Here is a 20,617-nt window from a genome sequence, read left to right as displayed (position 1 = left end):
CTTATTTTACTAGAAATATGAAGTTTATTTTAAACTAAGAGCATTTAAAACAAAAATGCTTCTAACAGCAAACCTTTCAATATCAACATTTTTAGAGGCAAAACAAAGCATGACTCAAACATAAACCAATACATACAACTCATGATTATAAATAAATTAATCACCATTGCTCGTTTAGGCATAACTTTTTATGAGACAGACATTACCATTATATAAACAATACAAATTAAAAAACTGCTGCTTAAAGTACATTTTCATTGCTGTATTTGTGCGTCATAAAAAAGTACTGAATAGTAACAACGTAATACTTACATTGTTAATATCTCAATAATCATCTCAACGTAATACATACGCTTAATCTTTTATACAGTTTAAACTTTTCAGTATTATTTGTAAAATCAGTTTTTTTTTTGGTAAGTTTAAAAACAAGTTGTTATAGTTATTTTTTTTTTATTATTATGAAATTCAAACCACCTTAGTAGGCAAGTGCAATGGAATGTCATAATATATTTGCTAGTTTGTGGACATACATTTAAGGCACGTAGAACGTGTTCAAATGAGGAAGATGGAAATTTTGAGATAGGTAGTGCAAGTGACAGACATACCAATACGTTTTTCGACCAAATTTGTTCGTGGTAGTAGACAAATTCTGTTATTTATATCGTGATTTTGAACGATTTGACGTTCACTACATATTCGGTATATTAGTTCATAGTTTCGTATAGTTCCCTTGACTTAAAAGTTGTCTTTTTTAATTTAATATTTATAAAAATTCAAAAATTATTTTTTTTTTGCAAATGAAAATTTAAACACGACCCATTCATTATTAATAAATAGTTTTCTGACTCTTTTGCTATCTGCATTTGCATAATCATCAATTTCTTGGTCGTTTTTTAAAGCTTGTAAACCAGGTTGAAAGTTTCAATTGACGATTTAATGTAGCGATGTTTTATTATTGATTTGACTACATATTCGGTCTCACACAGCCCCGTTTATGCAATTTTCACTGAGCTCTCACAAGAATTTCATGTTAGGAAAGCTATTTTCTAGTTGCTGTATGTAGTTTTTCTTGTTTCTTTTTTTCAGCGGGCGGGGAGAGGGGAAGGTTTGAAGATTAATTTTTATAACAGTTACTCAGAAATTAATCTTAATTTTAGAAAACTGACTCTAATGAAGGTGCGGGTCATGTTCGGAGAAGAGTGGTATTCAGAAGTATAGTTCTTCTATTTCTTCTTGACTGAAATTTGTAGTTCGTTACTTGACAGTGTAAAGTATTTTGAAAGTTTATGGAATCACAATTACAGAGATAGAACAGTCTTTCTTTATTGCCCGCAATAAAGTTTGCTGCATAATATCTATGATGATGAATGTACAGCTCTATGAGTTCATGAAGAAATTGACTTTTCATGCTTCAATAAAGGTTTGTAGAAATCCAGTCCGAAGTGCTGCTTACTCGATGATAAATTCCCGGCTGGAATTGTTTGGCACAGGAATAACCGGCTGATACTATTCCCACGAGGTACCAGATGCCATAATGGTTGATCATCAGTGGACCACCAGAATCTCCCTAAGTGAAAATAAAAGAAAATGTTATTAAATTTAATTCAAAACTACGTTTTTTAAGATACATCTCTGTTCCGTTGGAACACTGACGCAACTGCAGAAAGTGTAAGTTTACAGTAGAACCAAATATGCATGAAACAACCTCATACAATGAAACAAAGTTGAGTTACTGCCCTGGTGGTTAAAAGTTGAAAAACAAATCTGTCAGTGTTCCTCAGTATGGGGCGACCACGTTTGGACCCAGTGACGACAATAACTTATTTTCAATTAATTTTGCAGTTATGTCAGTGTTCCATCGGAACAGCGACATGAGGATGGACCCCTTTAATTGCAACATAAAACACATGAGGAAAATAAATAAAAATACTTATGCACTTAGCCAATTAAACTTAGTGCACAAATATTTACTTATCGGTTCCATTTAAGTTCGAATACATTACAAAAAATCTCCATGCAATACAATATGAACAAAAGTAGGCAAGGGCGTATTCAGAATTGGCTATAGAATGTGATTATCAGAAATCGTCGTTAGAACAATATACCACTGCTATTTTTCTAGTGCATAAAATAAGGCAAAAAACTCAATAACTTTTCATACCTGACAAGAATCCCTTCCGCCGTATTCATAGCCAGCACACATCATTTCGTCATAAATCACAATATTTATACCACGTCTTCTATGCCATCCTTCACACATTTTATTATTTATTATAGGCACAGGAACATGCTGGAGAATTTTTGGACGTAGCTTTGAACCTGAAATGGCAAATATATATCACACTTAAAATAATTGCCTACGTTAGTACGTGTAAATTTTTTGTGCTATTCAGGACTAGGAATATATTAAAAGTTATGTTTCGCAACTTTTATAAAAAATATATCTATCCACTCTAACTGCATAACCTATAATTTTTTACTTTTTTAATGTCGTATTTCAATGCATTTTTCTAAGCGGAACTTCTTGCTCATCTTTAACAGTTTTAGGCTACGATGAGTTTAGACATCCTGTACAATGTTGTGAAAAATTAAGGACAGGAGAGTTTGTCTTATCGAGAAGGGATAAAATGAAGGGAGTGAAGACTTTCACTCGCAAAGCAAAGACACCAAGTCACGTGATAGATTTTAAAGCAAAGCATTGGAAAAAAAGAGGTCTCTTTCGCCAGTTTCACGCAAAACGTGTCAACCATTCGTCGTTGTGAAGTCATGTGATTTCAGCTCTTTGTCTAAGCTTTTGCAAAACCAATGCTTGAACTAGCTCCCTGCATTTACTAATTTCTGCTCTAAGGTTTCTCTACTGCAGCAATGGATAAAAATTTTCCAAATCAAAATCAATCAAACCATTAACTTAAAGACACGGATCTAACCATAACCGTTTAAAATGTCGGAAGAAAAAACTCATCAACATATTCTTCGGAAAGAGAACCAATTGAATGCAAGAGAACTTACTTCTTTGAAAACTTAATTGGAGACGAAAGGGTCCGTTTGTGATAAATAGTTGGCAATAAAAATTTATTCTTTGAAAAGGTTAAGATCAGCACTAATTGTGCCACATTACATGTCCATGCTGAATGATTGGTTACATTAAGTTTTTTTTTCTTTTTTAAACTATACAATTTGAGATAGTTGATGTCTTTAATTCACATAAAAATTTCAGGATATGTTAGTAATACTATGACTTGGAAAAACTGAAGTTTCATTCATAAATTTGACTTGTTTTTTCTTCAGTACAGGTCAAAGTTTAAAGTCGTGAATACGCGGTTGTTTTGCTTCTAAAGCAATAAGTGATCCACGACATTTTCTTCGAACATGGATAGATTTTCTATACTAGATACATAATAACATAAAACATGTGCTAAGTTACTCATGACATGGAGGGCAAAGGTCATTTGAAAGTGCTGTTTTTTTTTCTTGTTTTCTACCCAAATATCTGCTAAATCCATGAGTGGCCCACGGGAATACCTATGGAATTAATACACACCTTAGTATACTGCTCAAAAAAACATAGAACAGCACAGGCAACTTTTTGTTTTTGTAGTTAAACGGTGTTAAAGTTGAAAAACTAAAAAAAAAAAAAAAAAATGAAAAGGTCTCAAGTTACGCTGTAAGCCACTAGTCAATAACCGTGAGATACAATTGTAGTTATACTGCATGTGGTGTAATTTTAGCTTCATGTTGGAAACTACGAGTAAAGGGCTCTATTCACATTTTTTAGTTAAGCGCTGCCAAAACTGATAATTTTCAAAAAAAAAAAAAAAGATAAGATTTAAATTCAATTACTCTTTCAAGCCATGAGTCAGTACATTTGAGACACATGCATAGGCGGCTCGTATGGGGTGGGGAGGAAGGGGGGCAACCGCCACATTTTTGAAAGTAAAGGAGCCTTGCCGCCTCACATTTCAGAGTTAAAAAATACTAATCGATAGAAAAATGATTTTTTACGGAGAGGATTGATTTTTTTCCACTAAAGTAACAATTAAAAATTCCAAATAAATGAACTTTTCTCAGCTTATTTTAAAATTGGATGAGGAAAGTCGGCGGTGGCAATCCGTCCCGATTTTTGAGGCCACGTACCACATTTTTTGGAGATCATAGAATCATAAATGTTAAAAGCCTTTAACACAATCCAATTCTACAAAAAAAAAAAAAAAAAGCTTCAGGGGCCACGCCTTCTAACCCCACACACTTTTTTGACCCTCCCCTTTTTTAGTTCACCAGCACCTATGAGACAAAGTTATAAAAAAATTGCTCCATGGGGTGCAGTTTTAGAATATTTTATTGTGTTTCCGTCGAACTAATGTGCGACTAAATCGAGAGTTTATAAGCATCGAACTTTTCTACTTCTTCGCACTTTTTTCAGTATTTTAACAACCAATAGAAATTCCCGGTTACACGTGCCAAAATCAAAGTGGATCGTCCAGAGTATACAATTTAATGGCTCATTTTGACACATTTTTTTTTCCCATGATGAACGGAAATGCGACGAAAACAAAACACTTGAAGCTTCAGTTTAGAATTTCCATTTTACAAAAATTTGGAACTGAGAACTTTTATTCCATTCAAGGGCCGATTCAGCTCCTTATTTTAGAGGGAGTCAATTCACAAAAGGTTCACTCCGGGGGGAGGGGTTCCCAAAAGGAGCGTTATTTTTGGTTAAAAATAGGGACCTGAAAGGTATTTAAAAAATACAAATCCCAAAAACGCAGCTTTAGGCCAGGCTAACTTTCGCCACTTGGGGGGAGGGAGGGGGGTCATGACTCCCATGACCCACCTTTGGATCCTCGTTTGATTCTGTGTGTGTTCTTTATTCACTTGCACCCAATTCGAGCATTGAAAGGGTCATCGTTTAAAAGTTGACATACCTGGCTCTAAGGCTCCCCATCCAGCAGCATATCCTACTACACCCAAGAAGTCGGTGCCCTTTTCCGGCAAACAGATGGGTTTCATGTTGAAGCGATAACCAACTGGTCGATCCAGTAACAGCACAGCCACGTCGAAGCGATCTGCCTGTGGTGTGAACCGAAACTTTGGATGCACTTTCACCTCATCGACACCGAAACTTTCACTAGGAAGGCCTTCCAGGTCCGAATTGAGGATATAATCACCTAACGTGACTTTGATGTTGCCAGGATTGTGTTGAGTTCTGCAGAAATAAACATATACTTGCATCAAATAAGCAAAATAGAATTCTTTCATAAAATTCGCTTATTATCTACAATGTACAGTTACAGAATCGTTTGTTTTTACGCATATATCAGAATTATGAAGAATAAAAAAATGCCCGTTGCTGTTATCATAAAATTTGTTCACTAAGCGTACTGCTGTGCTATGTTTTACTTCAAAAATAAACCATTAAAACTGAAAATGTATGAAATCCTCACTAAATCATTTAGAAGCAACTTGCATAGGATGAGTCAGCTCCCCTAATATAGTGGCAGGTCTTACCTTTAACATAATTGCGAGGCAAAACATTAAAAGCATATTCTTTACCTTTACCATAATTGCAATGCACAGGTTTTATAGGAACTTATTTACGAAATAGTCGTGTCATGTGTTATGGAGGGAAACAAAAAGTCGGTAATTTTTTTAAAATTTCAGTTGTTAATTTTGATGATTTAAAAAAAATGAAAAATATTGTTAATTTGCGAATGTCATCCTTTGAAAAGTTTAACTTTACTTAAATACATGCTACATGGAGAAATGTAAAGAAGACATATCTTTTAGCTTGAGTAAAAGAAAATACCTTATTGGCGCTTAGGAAAAAATGTGAGAAATTTTAAACAAGGTGAATGTGAATGTAAATGCAAATATAGCCAAATGTAAATGTAAGATCCCCGAGAACTTGGTTTTTGAGTTATGCTATAAGACTGAAGCTGTAGAGGAACGATAATTTTATAGAATTTGTTTGGCATCCCTCATTGTCATTGCAGAAGATATCAGAATAACATATGTAGGTCCTCTATCGTCGAAAATTACATGAACTACATTAATACTTACTTTGCAACGCAGTGCCCAGCTGTAACGACGTGTCGCCAAGCCACTAGTGCCCCTCCACAACGACTGCCACCCACTTGGATAAACGCCTATAAATTCAGAAGATTCAATCAGACTACCGCCCGCGATGGTAAGAGAAATTTCCTTTTTGTACATTTAAAAATAAAATGGAAATGGATACTTACTGAAAGGTTTATTTCATATTCATGAACAACATTGCTATGAAACTAAGCAAAGCAATATACGTGCATGTGATAAGAGCCACGCTAAAATAGCACACAAATAAGAAAACTATAAAAGCCTTCAAATTGATATATTAATTCATGCGCCGTTTTAGAAGAGTACTAATGGATGATACTGAATGAAGTTTTACATTCCTTTGTTCACAATTGCCAATATTTGTTTTTATAAACTATATTAAGTTTTTACATGAAATTATAGTGCGGTAGGTTCTGTTAACTTGATGCTTACCTTGGACGAGCTCATTTATGTTTGGGTTGAATGAGGTTAAATATTTTGATTGGCACGACGTCAATAACCGCTCTCGCAACGGAGACCCACTCTACTCAACTCATTTCAATAAATGGAATCATTTATGCCTTAGCGGAACGGAAATCAACTTCTCAGAGCAAGACTATATATTGTATTTTATGTTGATTTTTGATATAGCTGTGATAATGTTTATAATTAACAAAAATACTGATGTTCAAGTTTTATATTTAAACCATATATATTTGTCGTATATTTTATGTATAATGCTCTTGGCCATTGCATACATTTGCAATTGGGATGTCCGATTATAGTAACCTGTATGAACCGACTGAACCCTAAATGGATTCAAAAAGTTTAGGTTTTAAGCTATGAGTTTTGTCTTTAATTTTTCAAGGCTGATGTCTTAAAAAAAAAGAAAAAGAAAGAACTACAGCTTACCGCTATGTTCACCGTCTACCTGACCTAACGGGACAGTCAAACCGCCGGTCGAAGCCTTGTTCAACCAATAAGAATGCTTCAATCTGCAGTTCAAGTGTCTGATCGAGAGTCTATCAGTGAGGCAGATTAGACTCTTAATGTAATAAAAATTTTAACCAAATAAAAATTGTTCATGTTTCCATGAAAACATCATAAGTAGAGCTATGCAGCAGGAGATATCGCTCTTACTTTGCAATTGGATACAGTATGAATTTCCTTTTAGTCAGAGGCTGATCTTTCTACTATTAAAATTTAAGGAAACTTACCATATCATCAATTTGATAAGGTGTAGGGGGAGTCGGGACTCGTTGGATCTATTGGCACGTTGGACCGGTCGCAATAATTTTAATACTCCTAAATTTAAAATTTTAATTAACGATCGAAAAATAGCACTTTCGTCCTTTAAATCCAATAATGAGGTCACACAGTAAAGTTAATTGAACAACTCCAGAGAATGTTAGGGGTGATCGGGGTACAGTGGGACAAATGGAGTTTTTCCTAAAAATTAAAAAAAAAGTATGCCAAATTGTTGCTAGCATGTTTGATAATGCCGTGGAGACTAGTTACTTTCACTTATTTTGTAGGGAAACTGTAGTCCTTTCTATTTTCGCTATTTCTGTGGTATGATTTATACAAGTACCTGTATTACTTGTAATGAGTTTGAAGTATAAATTAGTATTAAAATAATCAATATCAATGCACTAATTTAAAGCTGAAACTTTCTTTAATTACATGTATGAAATTTTCTTCGTTTCATTGATACATTTTATGCAACTTTCGAATTTATAAATACCGTGGGAGAGTTTCCTATTATACCTCCAGCACTATGCAGAATGATTTAAACAAAAATTTTCAATGAAAGCCAACCTAAGATCTGAACTTTAAACGTGCTTTACTCAAAAACTTCATAACACCCATTTACATTCCTTTGCTTCTCACTGTCTGATATATGTCGTATTTAACGTAACTTAATTATTTTCAATGCATTAAATGATACTTCACGAGATAATTTTTCAACTCACAGATGGGCTTTTTTACTCCAATTATTTTTACTTTTTGTCGGTTAAAAACTACATTCATATTTCTTGTGTGTTATGTATACCTCTACCTGTATTTAATAATAATGATATTTGTTATGATATAGCTGATTTTTATGAACCTTTCTCCATGTCTCATTGTAACCCAAGCCTTGCCTTACTGTGCTCCCATTTGGAGCACAATGGGACAACTTGAGAGCCTTTGGGAAACATTTTTTTTTAAAAAGGAATGCAACAAAGAAAAATTATGAAAAAAAAAAAAAATACAGTGACAGATAAATAGCTCTATAATCATGTTCTGTAATCAAATTTCTTTAACTAACTTAAAACTAGGATTAAAGAAATTATAACAAAATAAATTAAAACTGCCCCATTGTGCACCTTTTCCCCCTATTTCAGCAATGCTTATCAGATTGAAGTGATGAATCGAATTCCTCTCCTAAATTAAGTAATTTTAGTTCACATTAATTTGAATTTTCTTTTATTTTTTGTCATAAAGAAGAATATTATTACAATGTCATTTTTTCTGATCAAGAACCCCGGATATCCCTATTGATCCACTTTTAGAAAACCACTAAAACGAAAACCTTCAGAAGAATTCGAAATAAAAAAAAAATCTAGTGATAGCAGCAGTGAAGTTGATGAAAAAACGAAGTTGAGGTGATTTTGGCGAACATCTGGATGTTCCGGCATAAATAGCGACGAAGCAAAAATTTTTTGTTAATTTAATATTTAGTTTAATTTAATGGGTTATACTGATCTTTAAATTTGATGTTTTTTGCTCTGAACACAAAAGAAAATAAATTAGTTACAATATTGGACAATATTTATCACTGAATTGTACCAGAAGTTGTTTGCGTTATGTAGACCAACGTACCTGTGGCAAGTTGGTCCACCTCCAAAGATTCTGTTAAAACATTAATCTAAAAAACGAATAAATCGAATATTTCCAAAAAAAAAAAAAAAAATCTTGGATGATGAGGAAAATGTAATGAAACTAATGTTAGAAAATCGAACTGCTCCTTTAATATCTTGGCGAGATAAAAAATGGAAAAAAGAAAAGCGGACCAACGTGTCCCCCGACTCCCCTATGTCAAATGTTGTGGTTCATTGGATACGCACGTCGCATTAAATGCACCAATTCCGAAAATTGTCTTAGGAGGAAAAACAACTAATTGGATACGTACTCATGGTCAGCAAATATGATGTCAATTATTGACTTTTGCAAAACATTTCATTTTTCTTGACAGGAGTAAGTGGAATAATGATAAGAATATCATTGAAAGAAAGACTTGCTTTTGTCTTTTGGACCAATGATATGACGTTTAAAAAATCTTGAATACAAAACTGACTGATGACGGCCATGATCAAAGTGTACCAACAATGGTGAAATGGCAACATGATAGAATCTACATGACATTTGTGTAATGACTTGTGCTATACTGCCCTCATAGGCAAAAAGGACGGATCATTTTTTTTAAATGTGTTTTTCACCAAAAGTTACTTTTGCTTACTAGACTTTCAATAGTATTTTAAACATTTCATAATTAGCTAAACAAGAATATCAATTTCTGTGACCACAAACTAAGAACCTTTTTAATCTCCTGTATTAGTTCGTTACGTGCACGTACACCGCTGTTCTAGAACACTGGTTATTGTAAATATATATTGTAGATATAAATTGACTTAAAAACTTATAATTCTATTGGACTAAAGTATTTTCGCTTTTTCCTCACACATCTTACTCAACATTTTAATCCGCTTCTCTAGAGTATTTCTCAAAGTCCTTCACAAAGGTTATAACAAATCTAAATTTATAGAAGTCTCACCACACGGTTTGTTTTTCGTTTAGAATTTATTCAGAAACGCAAGTCTTTTTCTACGCATCTGCTCCAATGATGTTTGTACTTTGCATTCTGGTTTTAAATTTTATGAAAAGTTTTAATTTAGATATTTTTGTTTGTTAAAAGAGTAAGTTTTAAAAATAAAAATGATCATCTACTTTCTGTTTTTCAGTGTATTAAAAGTTAAAAATTTTCTACGTTCTATTAAAGTTTAAGAAAACGAGTACATATAATTTACATTGAATACAAGTTGTCATCAATATATGGGATAACAACACGGTGGAAACAGGTTTTTCACAACAATATATCTTTTTAACCGAAAAGATTGTTTTATTTTACCAAATGGTTATTAAAAATCATTAGTTTATGTTTTTATTTTCTTAAAAATATAGATGGCTCATTCATATCAAACTTGTTAACGAGGTAACAGCTCAAAAGTCGATTCTAAAAGATTTCAAATTTAAAAATTTTACCTCTTAATTACGCATTTAAGAACTCAATATTGTTGTTTAGAAGTAAGGGTATTAAATATGTGCTGTAAACCCGAATTTGAGGAGTACTGGAGGAATAAATAAAGGAATTCAAAATCCAAAATCTTTACCAGCCAAGGGAACTGTCCAAACGCTGCATCTTCACCTCCAACTATTCTGCTTGTTGCAGTTGAACTTCTGCCACATACTATGCAATAAAAAATAGGCAACAATTTGAAATAGATTTACAACAATATGTAATGCATGAGCTTAAATAGTTGAACTTTTTACATTTGCATTTGCAATTGGAGCCGCCGCTGAGGTTTTGATGATATTACTCGTGTATGACTAGTCACCCTTATATAGGGTGTTCCGTTTTAACCTGCAAGACTTTTATTTTCGCAATAGTTAGTCCTAGAGTTATACTTACAACTGCAAAAATGTTCAAAATCAGATATTGAAAGTTTGAAGTAAAAATAAAAATGAGTCAAAAAATACAAAATTTAACTTTTTATACGGGCCCCAGTTCTCCTGACTAATATTTAGGAAAATAATCTCCATTGAAAAATAATTCCAACACAAAAAGTTTGAAATTGGTACGACCAATATTCACCGAGATATAAAACGCAGCATTTTGTGACTTACACCACTTTTCACTCGCCCTCATTAACACCCTCTTGGGGGAAAATATAGCGGTTAACAAGTGTTTAAAATTACATGTGTGCATAGAGTGTGATTTTTCAAATTATTCGAGGTTTTGTAGTGTGTTTTTGCGTATCACGGCATAACATTTGCATTTATTTTTGAATAGCAATGAAAAATATAAATATCTTGTTTTTCTTACTTTGACGAATTGTCATTCTTCTGAAAGAGCGATATGATCCAATCTCATCTTCTGTATGGGCTTTTAAAACTTTAAACTGGAATATCTCCTTGAGTTTTTATAGCACAAATGTCAAGTTTTTTGTGTTAGTAATAATTTTCAATGGAGATTATTTCTCTTAATATTAGTTAGGGGACCTAGGGTCAGTATAAAAAGTTAACTTTCGTATTTTTTGACTCATTTTTTCCTTTGCTTCCAACTTTCAGTATCTTAACTCTGCATCTGATTTTGAACACTTTTGCAATTGAAAGTATACACCTAGGACTAACGGTTGACTTGAGGGGATAAAAGGACTCGCACGTTAAAACGGAACACCCTGTATATTATTATATCAATTTCTTGATACGGATTCACATTATGAGGCGTTCAGAGCTAAAGTAAATCATGAATGACTAGATTCATTTTAGCTCTGAACGCTAATATAAGAGCCAGATAAGAGTACTTTTCGTTAAATAAGGCGTTTAGAGTTAAAGTGGGTGAAGTTGTTCATGGACTTGATCCACTTTAGCTTCGGAGTCAGAGTCGGACTGATTTTAAAGTAAAGGAGTCGGAGTCCGAGCCAAAAATCAAATACTTAAATTTTCAAGAGCCGGAGTCGGTCATTTTCTTCCAAGTCCGCAACTCTGCCAGTACAAACAGAGTCGGAGTCGAACTGATTTTGGTATAAAGAAGTTGGAGTCAAAGTCTCTAAAGTTCCCGGAGTTGGAGCCGGATACGGAGTCTGTTATTTTTCTTCCGACTCCGCAGTCCTGGTTTTAACTACTAAAAATATATTATTTGTCAAATTAAACCTTTTCAAACTCTGTCCCAGTCCTCCCTTATAAAGGTGTAGGACAAAAAATGTTAGTTTTAAAATATATAAAGAAATCTTTTTTTTTTGTATTTTGCTGTGTTTGTATGTTTTTTAAATAGCATAATGAATATACTATAGGTTTGCACTCTTATAAAGTCTAAATTAGGGAAATAACGCAAAATCTGTGAAGTCTATGCCACTCTTCCTGATTCTTTCATTTGTTGAAATGCAAATGATTGATTTATAAAATGAAAACAGTTATTTTTCTGTTCTCCCCGTGTGAACAAACCTCCTCCTGATTTTTGAAAATGTTTAGATACAATTTTTGATTTAATTTTTCAAACTTAAATGTTTCTAATCTCAGACTCCTGAATTTCATTTTACGCTCATTATTATTATTTTCTTGATCCAGCTAGTTTTAATTGAGGAAAGCGTATTCTGTGCTCTTATCTATCATCCTGCGATATTTTTTTTTTTGCAGTAATAAGTTTCGTGAATGATATTGAAATCCAATTCAAAGGAGTTCTGACTGACTTATACGTTCCGTGCTAGCAACCAAACTGTGTTGTTTTTTTTAGGCAATTTCTGCTTTCACGACTTATAATGAAGGGTTAGAAATAGGTACGAATAAAAAGTGACTGATTACAGCAATCAAAGTCATCATAGCCGTGCTTTCATTACCTGGATCATTTCTAACAGGACCATAGTAGAGCTGATGTACATGTTGGTCATCTCTGCTATCCTGACTTCCACAACAAAAGAAGAGGGGTCCACACGAAGTTCCAACTGAGTCCCCACTCCACCAGCAAGATAAGATAAAGGAGCACTGTGTATTAGTTGGGCAACCGGAGAATAGAGGCACTTTTTTAGGTTTGAAAAAATTTCGAATGACATTGGAGGGACGTAAGAAAGACATTTTTTCATCAATTTCCATAGCTTCTGGAGAAAAAGAATTTTATTAACTATGTTGCATATGTGTAAAAAATTATATCAATTATTAAATAAAAGGTTAAAAGCACTAGTCTGTGACTTTAAACATTTTGTTTGTTGCCTAAAGTAAAAAATATGATTTTTGTTCTGAATCCGAATTTTTTAATCCGCTTACTTGTATTAGGTAAGTTTTTTTTTGTTAAATTACGTTATACGTATTAGATAATTGAGCGAATTTCATCACAAATAATTTCATAATGTACTTTTTTTATTTTAAAGCTAAAAAAAATATTTAATGTAGACAATTTGCTGAATTTAGTTAGATAATTACTGGACGTATGGAAGTTACGCTGTGGGAGGAAAATAAATTAAAGAGGGAGTAAAGTTGGTTCGATAAAAAAGAAAAACATATTTTCGATAATTTGTTTTAACGAAACAGCTAATAACTATTTACAATAAAGTAACATTTGAAGAATGTTATGTGAAATGTTCATAAATTTTTATGCAGAATTGAGCCATTGTCAGCGTTTTCCGTGGGCATCTCAAGAGAGAGAGAGAGAGAGAGAGAGAGAGAGAGAGAAAGGTTTCACTGCGGTACCCCTCATAACTAATCAATAGATCATTTAAAACTTAAAAAAAAAAAAGGTTTAATTTGTCAAATAATTTCTACAGGCAACAACGTGGATTGAAAAAAAAAAAAATGTAATTTTAAATCAGCAACATTTTTAATTTTGTGATAAAAACCGGTATTTTGGCTTCTAATCGCTGTAAAAATAAAAAACCTATATCCAAGAAAACAAAGACTATATGCGCAAATATATGTGTGTGTATGTATGTTTCTTACATAAATCCAGTTTACGTCGGATCTCGACCAAATTTGGCAGGTACTTGGGCACTCGACAGGGAACGTAAGGGGGTTTTCTAAAGCCAAAAAAGTACCGAACCGTTCAAGTTTTAATTTTAGGACCCGAAAAGGCATTAAATGGCTCTTTCTACCCGAAATAATTATCCAATCGGTTCAATTTCAATCTCATTCAAAATCCCGCGAAAAACCCTCTTAGAAGACCCTCTAGCAGATTTTTTTTTCTCCATGGAAATAAATGGAAATAAAACTACAAAGTCCCTAAAATCAGTTGTCTTCTCAAAGGGTATAACTCCATGTAATTCGTATACTCTCAAACATTTTTTAGATTTATTATGTGTATGATCGCATACACATATTCTGAATAATGGATTATTGGGAGTACATCTCAAAATAACTGATGGGAACATCACTGAATACAATCACCAGGAGAAAAGTTATAAGCATTTTTAAGTTAGGGAAAATCAATTTTAAATCGGAAATTTATCGTCTGCGTGTTGAGGCTTTTCCTCTAGTGGATGAATTTAAAAATTTCCCCTTTTGATTTTTTTGGGTCAGTTATTTATTTGTTGTACTGCCAGCAGTAGATAATCAACAATTTTAGTAGTATTAATGGAGAGTTGCGTTTAATTCAATCGGGACATTTATATTTGCCGTTACCTTTTTTAGCGTCATTATTTTAAAGTGAAAAAAATCACAGTATTTTTTATTACAGTCGACTCCCGTTACAACGCGATCCGACTTACGCGAAATGGCTATAACGCGAATTTTTCACGAGTAACGAATTTTAGAGCTAACGTGAATTTTCCGCCCACAACATGTATTTTTTTAGAAGGAAGTATTAGCTTCGTTATTGGCTACTAAATATTGATTTCGTGAATGTTATTACGTCCCTTTGAGCATCACTGACAGCCAAAGTTCCCACGCCAAACTAGTCTAAGTTTGAAAATTTGAAGAAAAAGAAATTTTCTGATAAAAAAATTTAAAAAGAATAAGATTCTCGATATGCTTGAAAAATTACAAAACGTCGAAGGTAGCGTAACAATAAGTATGAGTGAATCTTCCATATGTACAATTAAAAGTCAAAACAAAAAGATATCCGTAAAAGTTTAGAACTTAGTTTCAATATTGAAGCTTGCAGAGCAGTCTAGCAAAGTAAAAATTATGAAAATGGAAGCTACGCACGCTCTTGCATTGTGGATTAATAAAAAGATCAGGTAGAGGAGATGTAGCAACAAATTGAAACGTTTTTAATAAAAGGTGAAGCGTATTTAGAAATGTATTAGATAAGAATAACGATCTGATCTTGGAGCATAAATCATCACTAGTATCCTCATTTTTTAACTCGTAAATATTGCTTCTGTATCTACTGTGCAGTAGGGTGGATCGAAAAAAACGAAATTTTGAATCTTAATTTGGAATACCCGCCAAAAGCTGTGCATGTGTAAGTACAACACACATGTAAAATATTATCAGGTTTGAACAACTCTTTGAGGGTCCTACCAAGGCTTCAATTTCTCCAAAAATAGAAAAAAAGCTCAATTTTCCAAAATTTTTATGAAAATACTTGTGTTTAAAATTTTTGTAACAATACGGTTAAAATGCTTCCTTTGGACACTCTTTGCATATATCTTCACAATTATTAACAGTCTTTGCACCATTAAGTTCGCACATAAGCCGTTAAGTTTCGCGAAATTAACCAAAAACTGACTTTTTTTAAGCTTTTTTGCACATTGCAATATTTCTTCTTTTAAGTCCAGTTTTCTTTTTTAAAACGCCTGTACAGAATGCAGTTTTAAACGGAAGTGAAGTTAAACTTTATTACATTAACAGTCCAGCATCCACTAAAAATAGGTGGCTGCATTTCGAGTTCCATTCTACCTTTTCCATCTGCCGAGCCACATGTATTAAGTATAAATTTATTACTTATTTTACATTAGAAGTAAACTATCAAAATGATTTAGCTGTATTAACTAAAAAAATATAGAGAGAAGTGCATTGACTACAAATAATGTATATTTACTCACACACAGTCGCTCTGACATATAAGCATCAATATTTCACAAAATGAGGGACTTGAAAAGTATCAGTTAGTTAAAGCCACAGAAAATAGTCAGTTCGTCACATACATTCATGAAACCTCTTTGAAATCATTTTTTGATTCAAATGATGACATGATACTTCGAGATTTGATTTTTGCTCCTATCAAGCCAGCTCTTGCCGTCTGACTAATCATAAACAAAGAAGCTTCTGTCACCATATTAGCACAGCATTCCACCACCTGAGTGTGACAGGAGAACTAAACGAACGCAAAATTGGCGTTGGTGTTTTCAATCTATTGTTGAAGACTTTCATTAGATATGCCAACTAAAATAGGAGAAAGGTGGCAGTTATTGCACATTCTTGCCGGCTGATAACATCAGAGTAGTCTGATGCATTAAAGTTAATCCTTGAATTATATAATTCTCTTATTTCTTCATGAACAGAAGCCACTTGTCTGGCCTTCAAAATCTTCGCAAAGCCAGTTCTCATCAGTGATCACTGTTAAGAGAATATTTTCCGGGTGGCAAAAATAGGCATTTCGTTGAATGACAGGATCAATATTTTTTTCAGATTTTCACTTACGCAGCGAGATGGTGTAATAACATTGATGAAGAACAGCAAAGTTTTGTTTCAATTTCAGAAGAAGAAAAATTTGCAACGGCTATACTGCCGCCAACAGAGCCATCAACATCTTTTGGCGTTGATGTCACTTCAAAAGTGGAACAAATGAGGCTTTCTTTGCCAACGCTATCAAGAGTGTGCTACCAGTACGGCATTTCTGACAGATGTGCGATGTGCTGCAGCAATTGCTTCAGAAACATTACAGGATTTTGGTACTGTGTCAAATAATTATCGTTCTAAAGTCGTTGATAGGAATAAAATTCGAAGACAGCGACAGAAGTGTCACAGGTGTTACAGACGAAGTACTTGCTTTTCTTCAAAACCTGCAAACTAGAAGTGAAAGGGTTTGAAAATTACATTTTTCGATAGCCGAAAAGACAAAACTATGACAAAAAGAAATAGTTGGAGGCAGATACCATAGAAGAATAAAAAGCGAGGAAACCATGGTTGAAAAATCCAATTCTCTTTATTTGGGTCATGTGACGCCAACTTCTGGAACTGGAAAACATGTCGCGACAGCAATGTGATTTTTGAACTGAAAATTTGTTTAAGCTTTAAGGATCTTTTAGCGTTTGACTGTGATGGCACGGCCACGAATACCAGAAAAAAGAACAATGCAATTGCGGCCATAGAGAATAAAATTGGACATCCTGTCCCATGGTTAATCTGCGAACTGCATACGATCAGCCTTTGCTCAACCTGTTCACATTACTTGATGTTGAAACTGCTGGTTCATGTGAATTTTCGCAGGACCAATAGGTAAATTGCTAGACAGGTGCGATAATTTACCACTGGTCCAGTTTGAAGCAATTACGCTCCTTGTCGTAGGTGCTGGGCTGTTAATATAATAAAGTATAATTTCATTTCCATTTAAAACTGCATTCTGCAGTCATTGCAAAAAAATTGGACTTTAAAAGAAAAAATATTGCAATGTAAAAAAAGGCTTGAAAAAAAGTCGGTTTTTAGAAATTTCACGAAATTTTACGAACTTGTGTGCGAATCTAATACTGCAAATAATGTAAATAACTTTGAAGATACATGAAAAGAGTGTTAAAAGGAAACATTTTAATAGCATTAGAACAAAAATTTTGAGCCTTTATATTTTCATAAAAATTTTGGAAAATTGAACTTTTTCCCTATTTTTGGAGAAATTCAAGCCTTGGTAGGACCCTCAAGGAGTTGTTCAAACTTGAAAATATTTTACATGTGTATTGTTCTTACACATGCACAGCTTTTGGTGGGTATTCCAAATTAAGATTCGAAATTTCATTTTTTTCGATCCACCCTACTGTACAGTACTATTTTGTGCATCATTTTAATTTTACTGCATGCAGTTGCGTACCGTGTTGTTTTATTTTATATCTTTTATTCCCATTGGTCATTCATTTTGTGCATCTTAAGTATTTCATGTTGAATAACAGTTTTTTATTTTTTAAATACAGTAAAAGTTCAGTTCTTTATAGAAGAAACTGTAATGTTTAAGGAATGCTTTATAGCAGTTTGAGGGGTGTTTATAAGTGCCTAAAAGTATTTGGTATGCTTTAAAAAATTTGTATGCATATATTTTTCCACAACGCGAAATTTCAACTTTCGCGAGGAGTCTTGGAACGCATCCCTCGCGTAAGTCGGAACTCGTCTGTATTATTTTTTTCTATCATTTAAGTTTTATTGTTGAACACGCGTCACTTGACGTAACTTTTATTTTCAAAGTAGACCGGGCAAAGCCGGGCGTTGCAGCTAGCTATTAAATAAATCAAACTAGACGATGTTACCAGAAGAAACTTAATGAATAACAAATTCGTTTTAGTTTTTTTGTTTTCAGATGATCCAGTGATTAGATTTGAATGTCACCGAAATGAAACGTCTTTTTTTTTTCTTTTTTAGACGTCTGTTGAGAAACGCTGTCAATGGCTCATTTCTTCATTAATCTTAATGAAAATTTCACAGATTGCTCTTCAAATGTCACTATATTACGTACTAATTATAGAAAACAAATAGTAAACATAAGAAATATTATTTTTTTAAGTCGAATGAACCTTAACCCCTCCCCCTGCTTTTAAAAATAAATGGTACGTCAAAGGAAGTTTCTGGCTTCGAATTCAATTTCAGAATGCTGAAAATATCCCTAAAACATTCAAACTTTGGAGGCAGCAATATCTTTCCAGGCTAGTGTTGTCATTGAAATTTACAAATTAAAAATGAGAATAACATGCCAGTCTCCTGAGATAATTAAAATTTAGTATCTTCGGACAAGGGACTCATTTTTTGTGGTTAGCCCATCTACCACACGAGAAACGCAACTATTGAATATATATAGTGTGGCTCTGGTACTATACATTCACAAGGCGTCTGACTTTGAAAAAGCAAATTTTTCCTTGAAAAGGAAGGAGTTATCACCTTATTACAACAAAGAGAGGGTTAATCGCTTAATCGATTTTTAAGTTATCAGAGTGAAGCTATATTTCAAATTATGTTTGGTTTGAACTTTATTTTTTGCAAACGTAAATTATACCGACAGTGCAGACGTTAGAAAATTTATAAAAATTTAGCAGTAATGGAAATAGGGGAAAACCGTCTATATTGGACCCCCTAAGAACAAGAAGCCTGTGTCGCTAAATGTAAAGCAAAACAAAAATAAAAAATTGGACATCTGAAGCCAAATTTAATTAGAAACCGATATAGGTACTTACATTTTCTACAATTATGACGATAATTGAAAAATATATATTTTTGATAAAGTTGCAAAAGTCCAATTTAGGAATATATGCGCCTATATTGAACAATGCGCTTCCTAAATTGGACCGTAACAGTAAATGATAAAATAACTTGCATATGAATTGTATAGCCTTTTTACTGGATTTGCAATAGAATTTCTTTTGCTTTGGGCTAACTTGGCGCAGTGCTGATGAACCCACTGATGGCATTTCATGCTCTAAATCATGCTTTGCACTTTATCTCTATGGTAAATATTGCAGTACCAGTTGTTTTGTGTGGTTTTTGCTCCTTCTTTTGCGGCTTTTTCTGCTCTGTGTCCTTTTTCTGTGACGATGACGTTAGAGCGTTTTCCGAAATAGGTTTCCTTCTTCTGCCTTCCATTTTTTATGCAAAGGTAATATGTGTGCCACCTTAACAAAATCATCAATAGAACCGACGATCATAACTTGATGAGAACTAGCCACTGAATCCTCGGAACTTGTATTAATTTTATCCGTACATTGTTCTTGTGCGTCTTGAACAGCTGACACCAAACATGTAACATGTTTACTTTGGTAGTCTCATCTAGACTACTAACTTTTGACACAGTTGCTGCAAAGTCGCTGTCATTAAGCACAATTGTACTAACAGGTCAAACCCTCCTCTAGAGAATCCATTCACCGAATATTGGCCACGCTTGTAGTTCGTCCATAAGAGTCACATAACACTTTTATTATTTTATATTGGGTAATGGGCATCATTGGAAGTTCTCGTATTCACGTATCACAGGTTCGATTAAAATATGTGGACAGAGGCTTGAAAAAGGCCACGTCTAAGGGCTGTGAACGAAGTTCAGTGTGTGCTGGAAGAGGAAGCATTATAACACAGTTATCGTTCGCCAAGTTTATAGCATAGCCCCATATCATCATTCCTACAAACACAGTTAAGGCTCTTTCCATTATTTTTCTTGCCTAAGAACCACATTTACCCTTTTAGACTTCTTCTAAATCCAAGAATGATATAAATTAACGTCGCTTATAATTAATAAAGAAATCAGCTAAAAAATTAAACTCTATTTTCGATTCACTAAATTATTTTCTATAAAAAATTAAAAGTTTTTTCGAATTGAATGTTTTTAAACTGGACTATCGGTCCTTGTTATTAATAAAATAACCGGTCAAATAACGTGAACAAGCTCAAATTTCAGTCAGATTGAAAAACTGTATTTAACAAAACTGAAATTGAAGCTTATTGGATAAACACCTAGTATAGTTTTATGGGTAGCAGCTTCTAGAAAGTATGCTTGAAAAAAACAAAAAGTCAAAATGAATATCCTGAATTAGTGTTAAAATATGCTCAAAATAATCCTAACTACGTTTATTAAGTTACACTTATCACTTATTTTATAACGTGATAA

The 20,617-nt window shown here is 33.4% G+C and overlaps 1 protein-coding gene across 1 annotated transcript; it reads right to left on the bottom strand.

Annotated features, from left to right (window-relative positions):
* Positions 1-1,411: 1,411 nt before the first annotated feature.
* LOC129231029 (serine proteinase stubble-like) lies at positions 1,412-16,102 on the bottom strand. Its single transcript, XM_054865276.1, has 7 exons — positions 16,024-16,102; positions 12,732-12,989; positions 10,506-10,582; positions 6,058-6,143; positions 4,923-5,203; positions 2,162-2,319; positions 1,412-1,567 (listed from the first exon to the last, which is right to left on the bottom strand). Exons 1-7 carry the CDS (start codon positions 16,100-16,102, stop codon positions 1,412-1,414), a joined length of 1,095 nt encoding a protein of 364 aa, XP_054721251.1.
* Positions 16,103-20,617: the final 4,515 nt, after the last annotated feature.

This window comes from Uloborus diversus, chromosome 10 (assembly GCF_026930045.1).
Source record: "Uloborus diversus isolate 005 chromosome 10, Udiv.v.3.1, whole genome shotgun sequence".
Taxonomy (NCBI): domain Eukaryota; kingdom Metazoa; phylum Arthropoda; class Arachnida; order Araneae; family Uloboridae; genus Uloborus; species Uloborus diversus.
The sequence above is the reverse complement of the archived record's forward strand: the minus strand, read 5'-3'. Positions and strand labels throughout refer to the sequence as shown.

Bases quoted from the DNA above. Each gene is read 5' to 3' on its own strand.
- LOC129231029 (XM_054865276.1), bottom strand. From the start codon at position 16,102: ATGGTGACAGAAGCTTCTTTGTTTATGATTAGTCAGACGGCAAGAGCT. The intron at 10,583-12,731 runs GTAATGAAAGCA...TTTATTGCATAG, and splicing joins TCCTGTTAGAAATGATCCAG to TATGTGGCAGAAGTTCAACT. The intron at 2,320-4,922 runs GTATGTCAACTT...TTGCCATTTCAG, and splicing joins ATGGGGAGCCTTAGAGCCAG to GTTCAAAGCTACGTCCAAAA.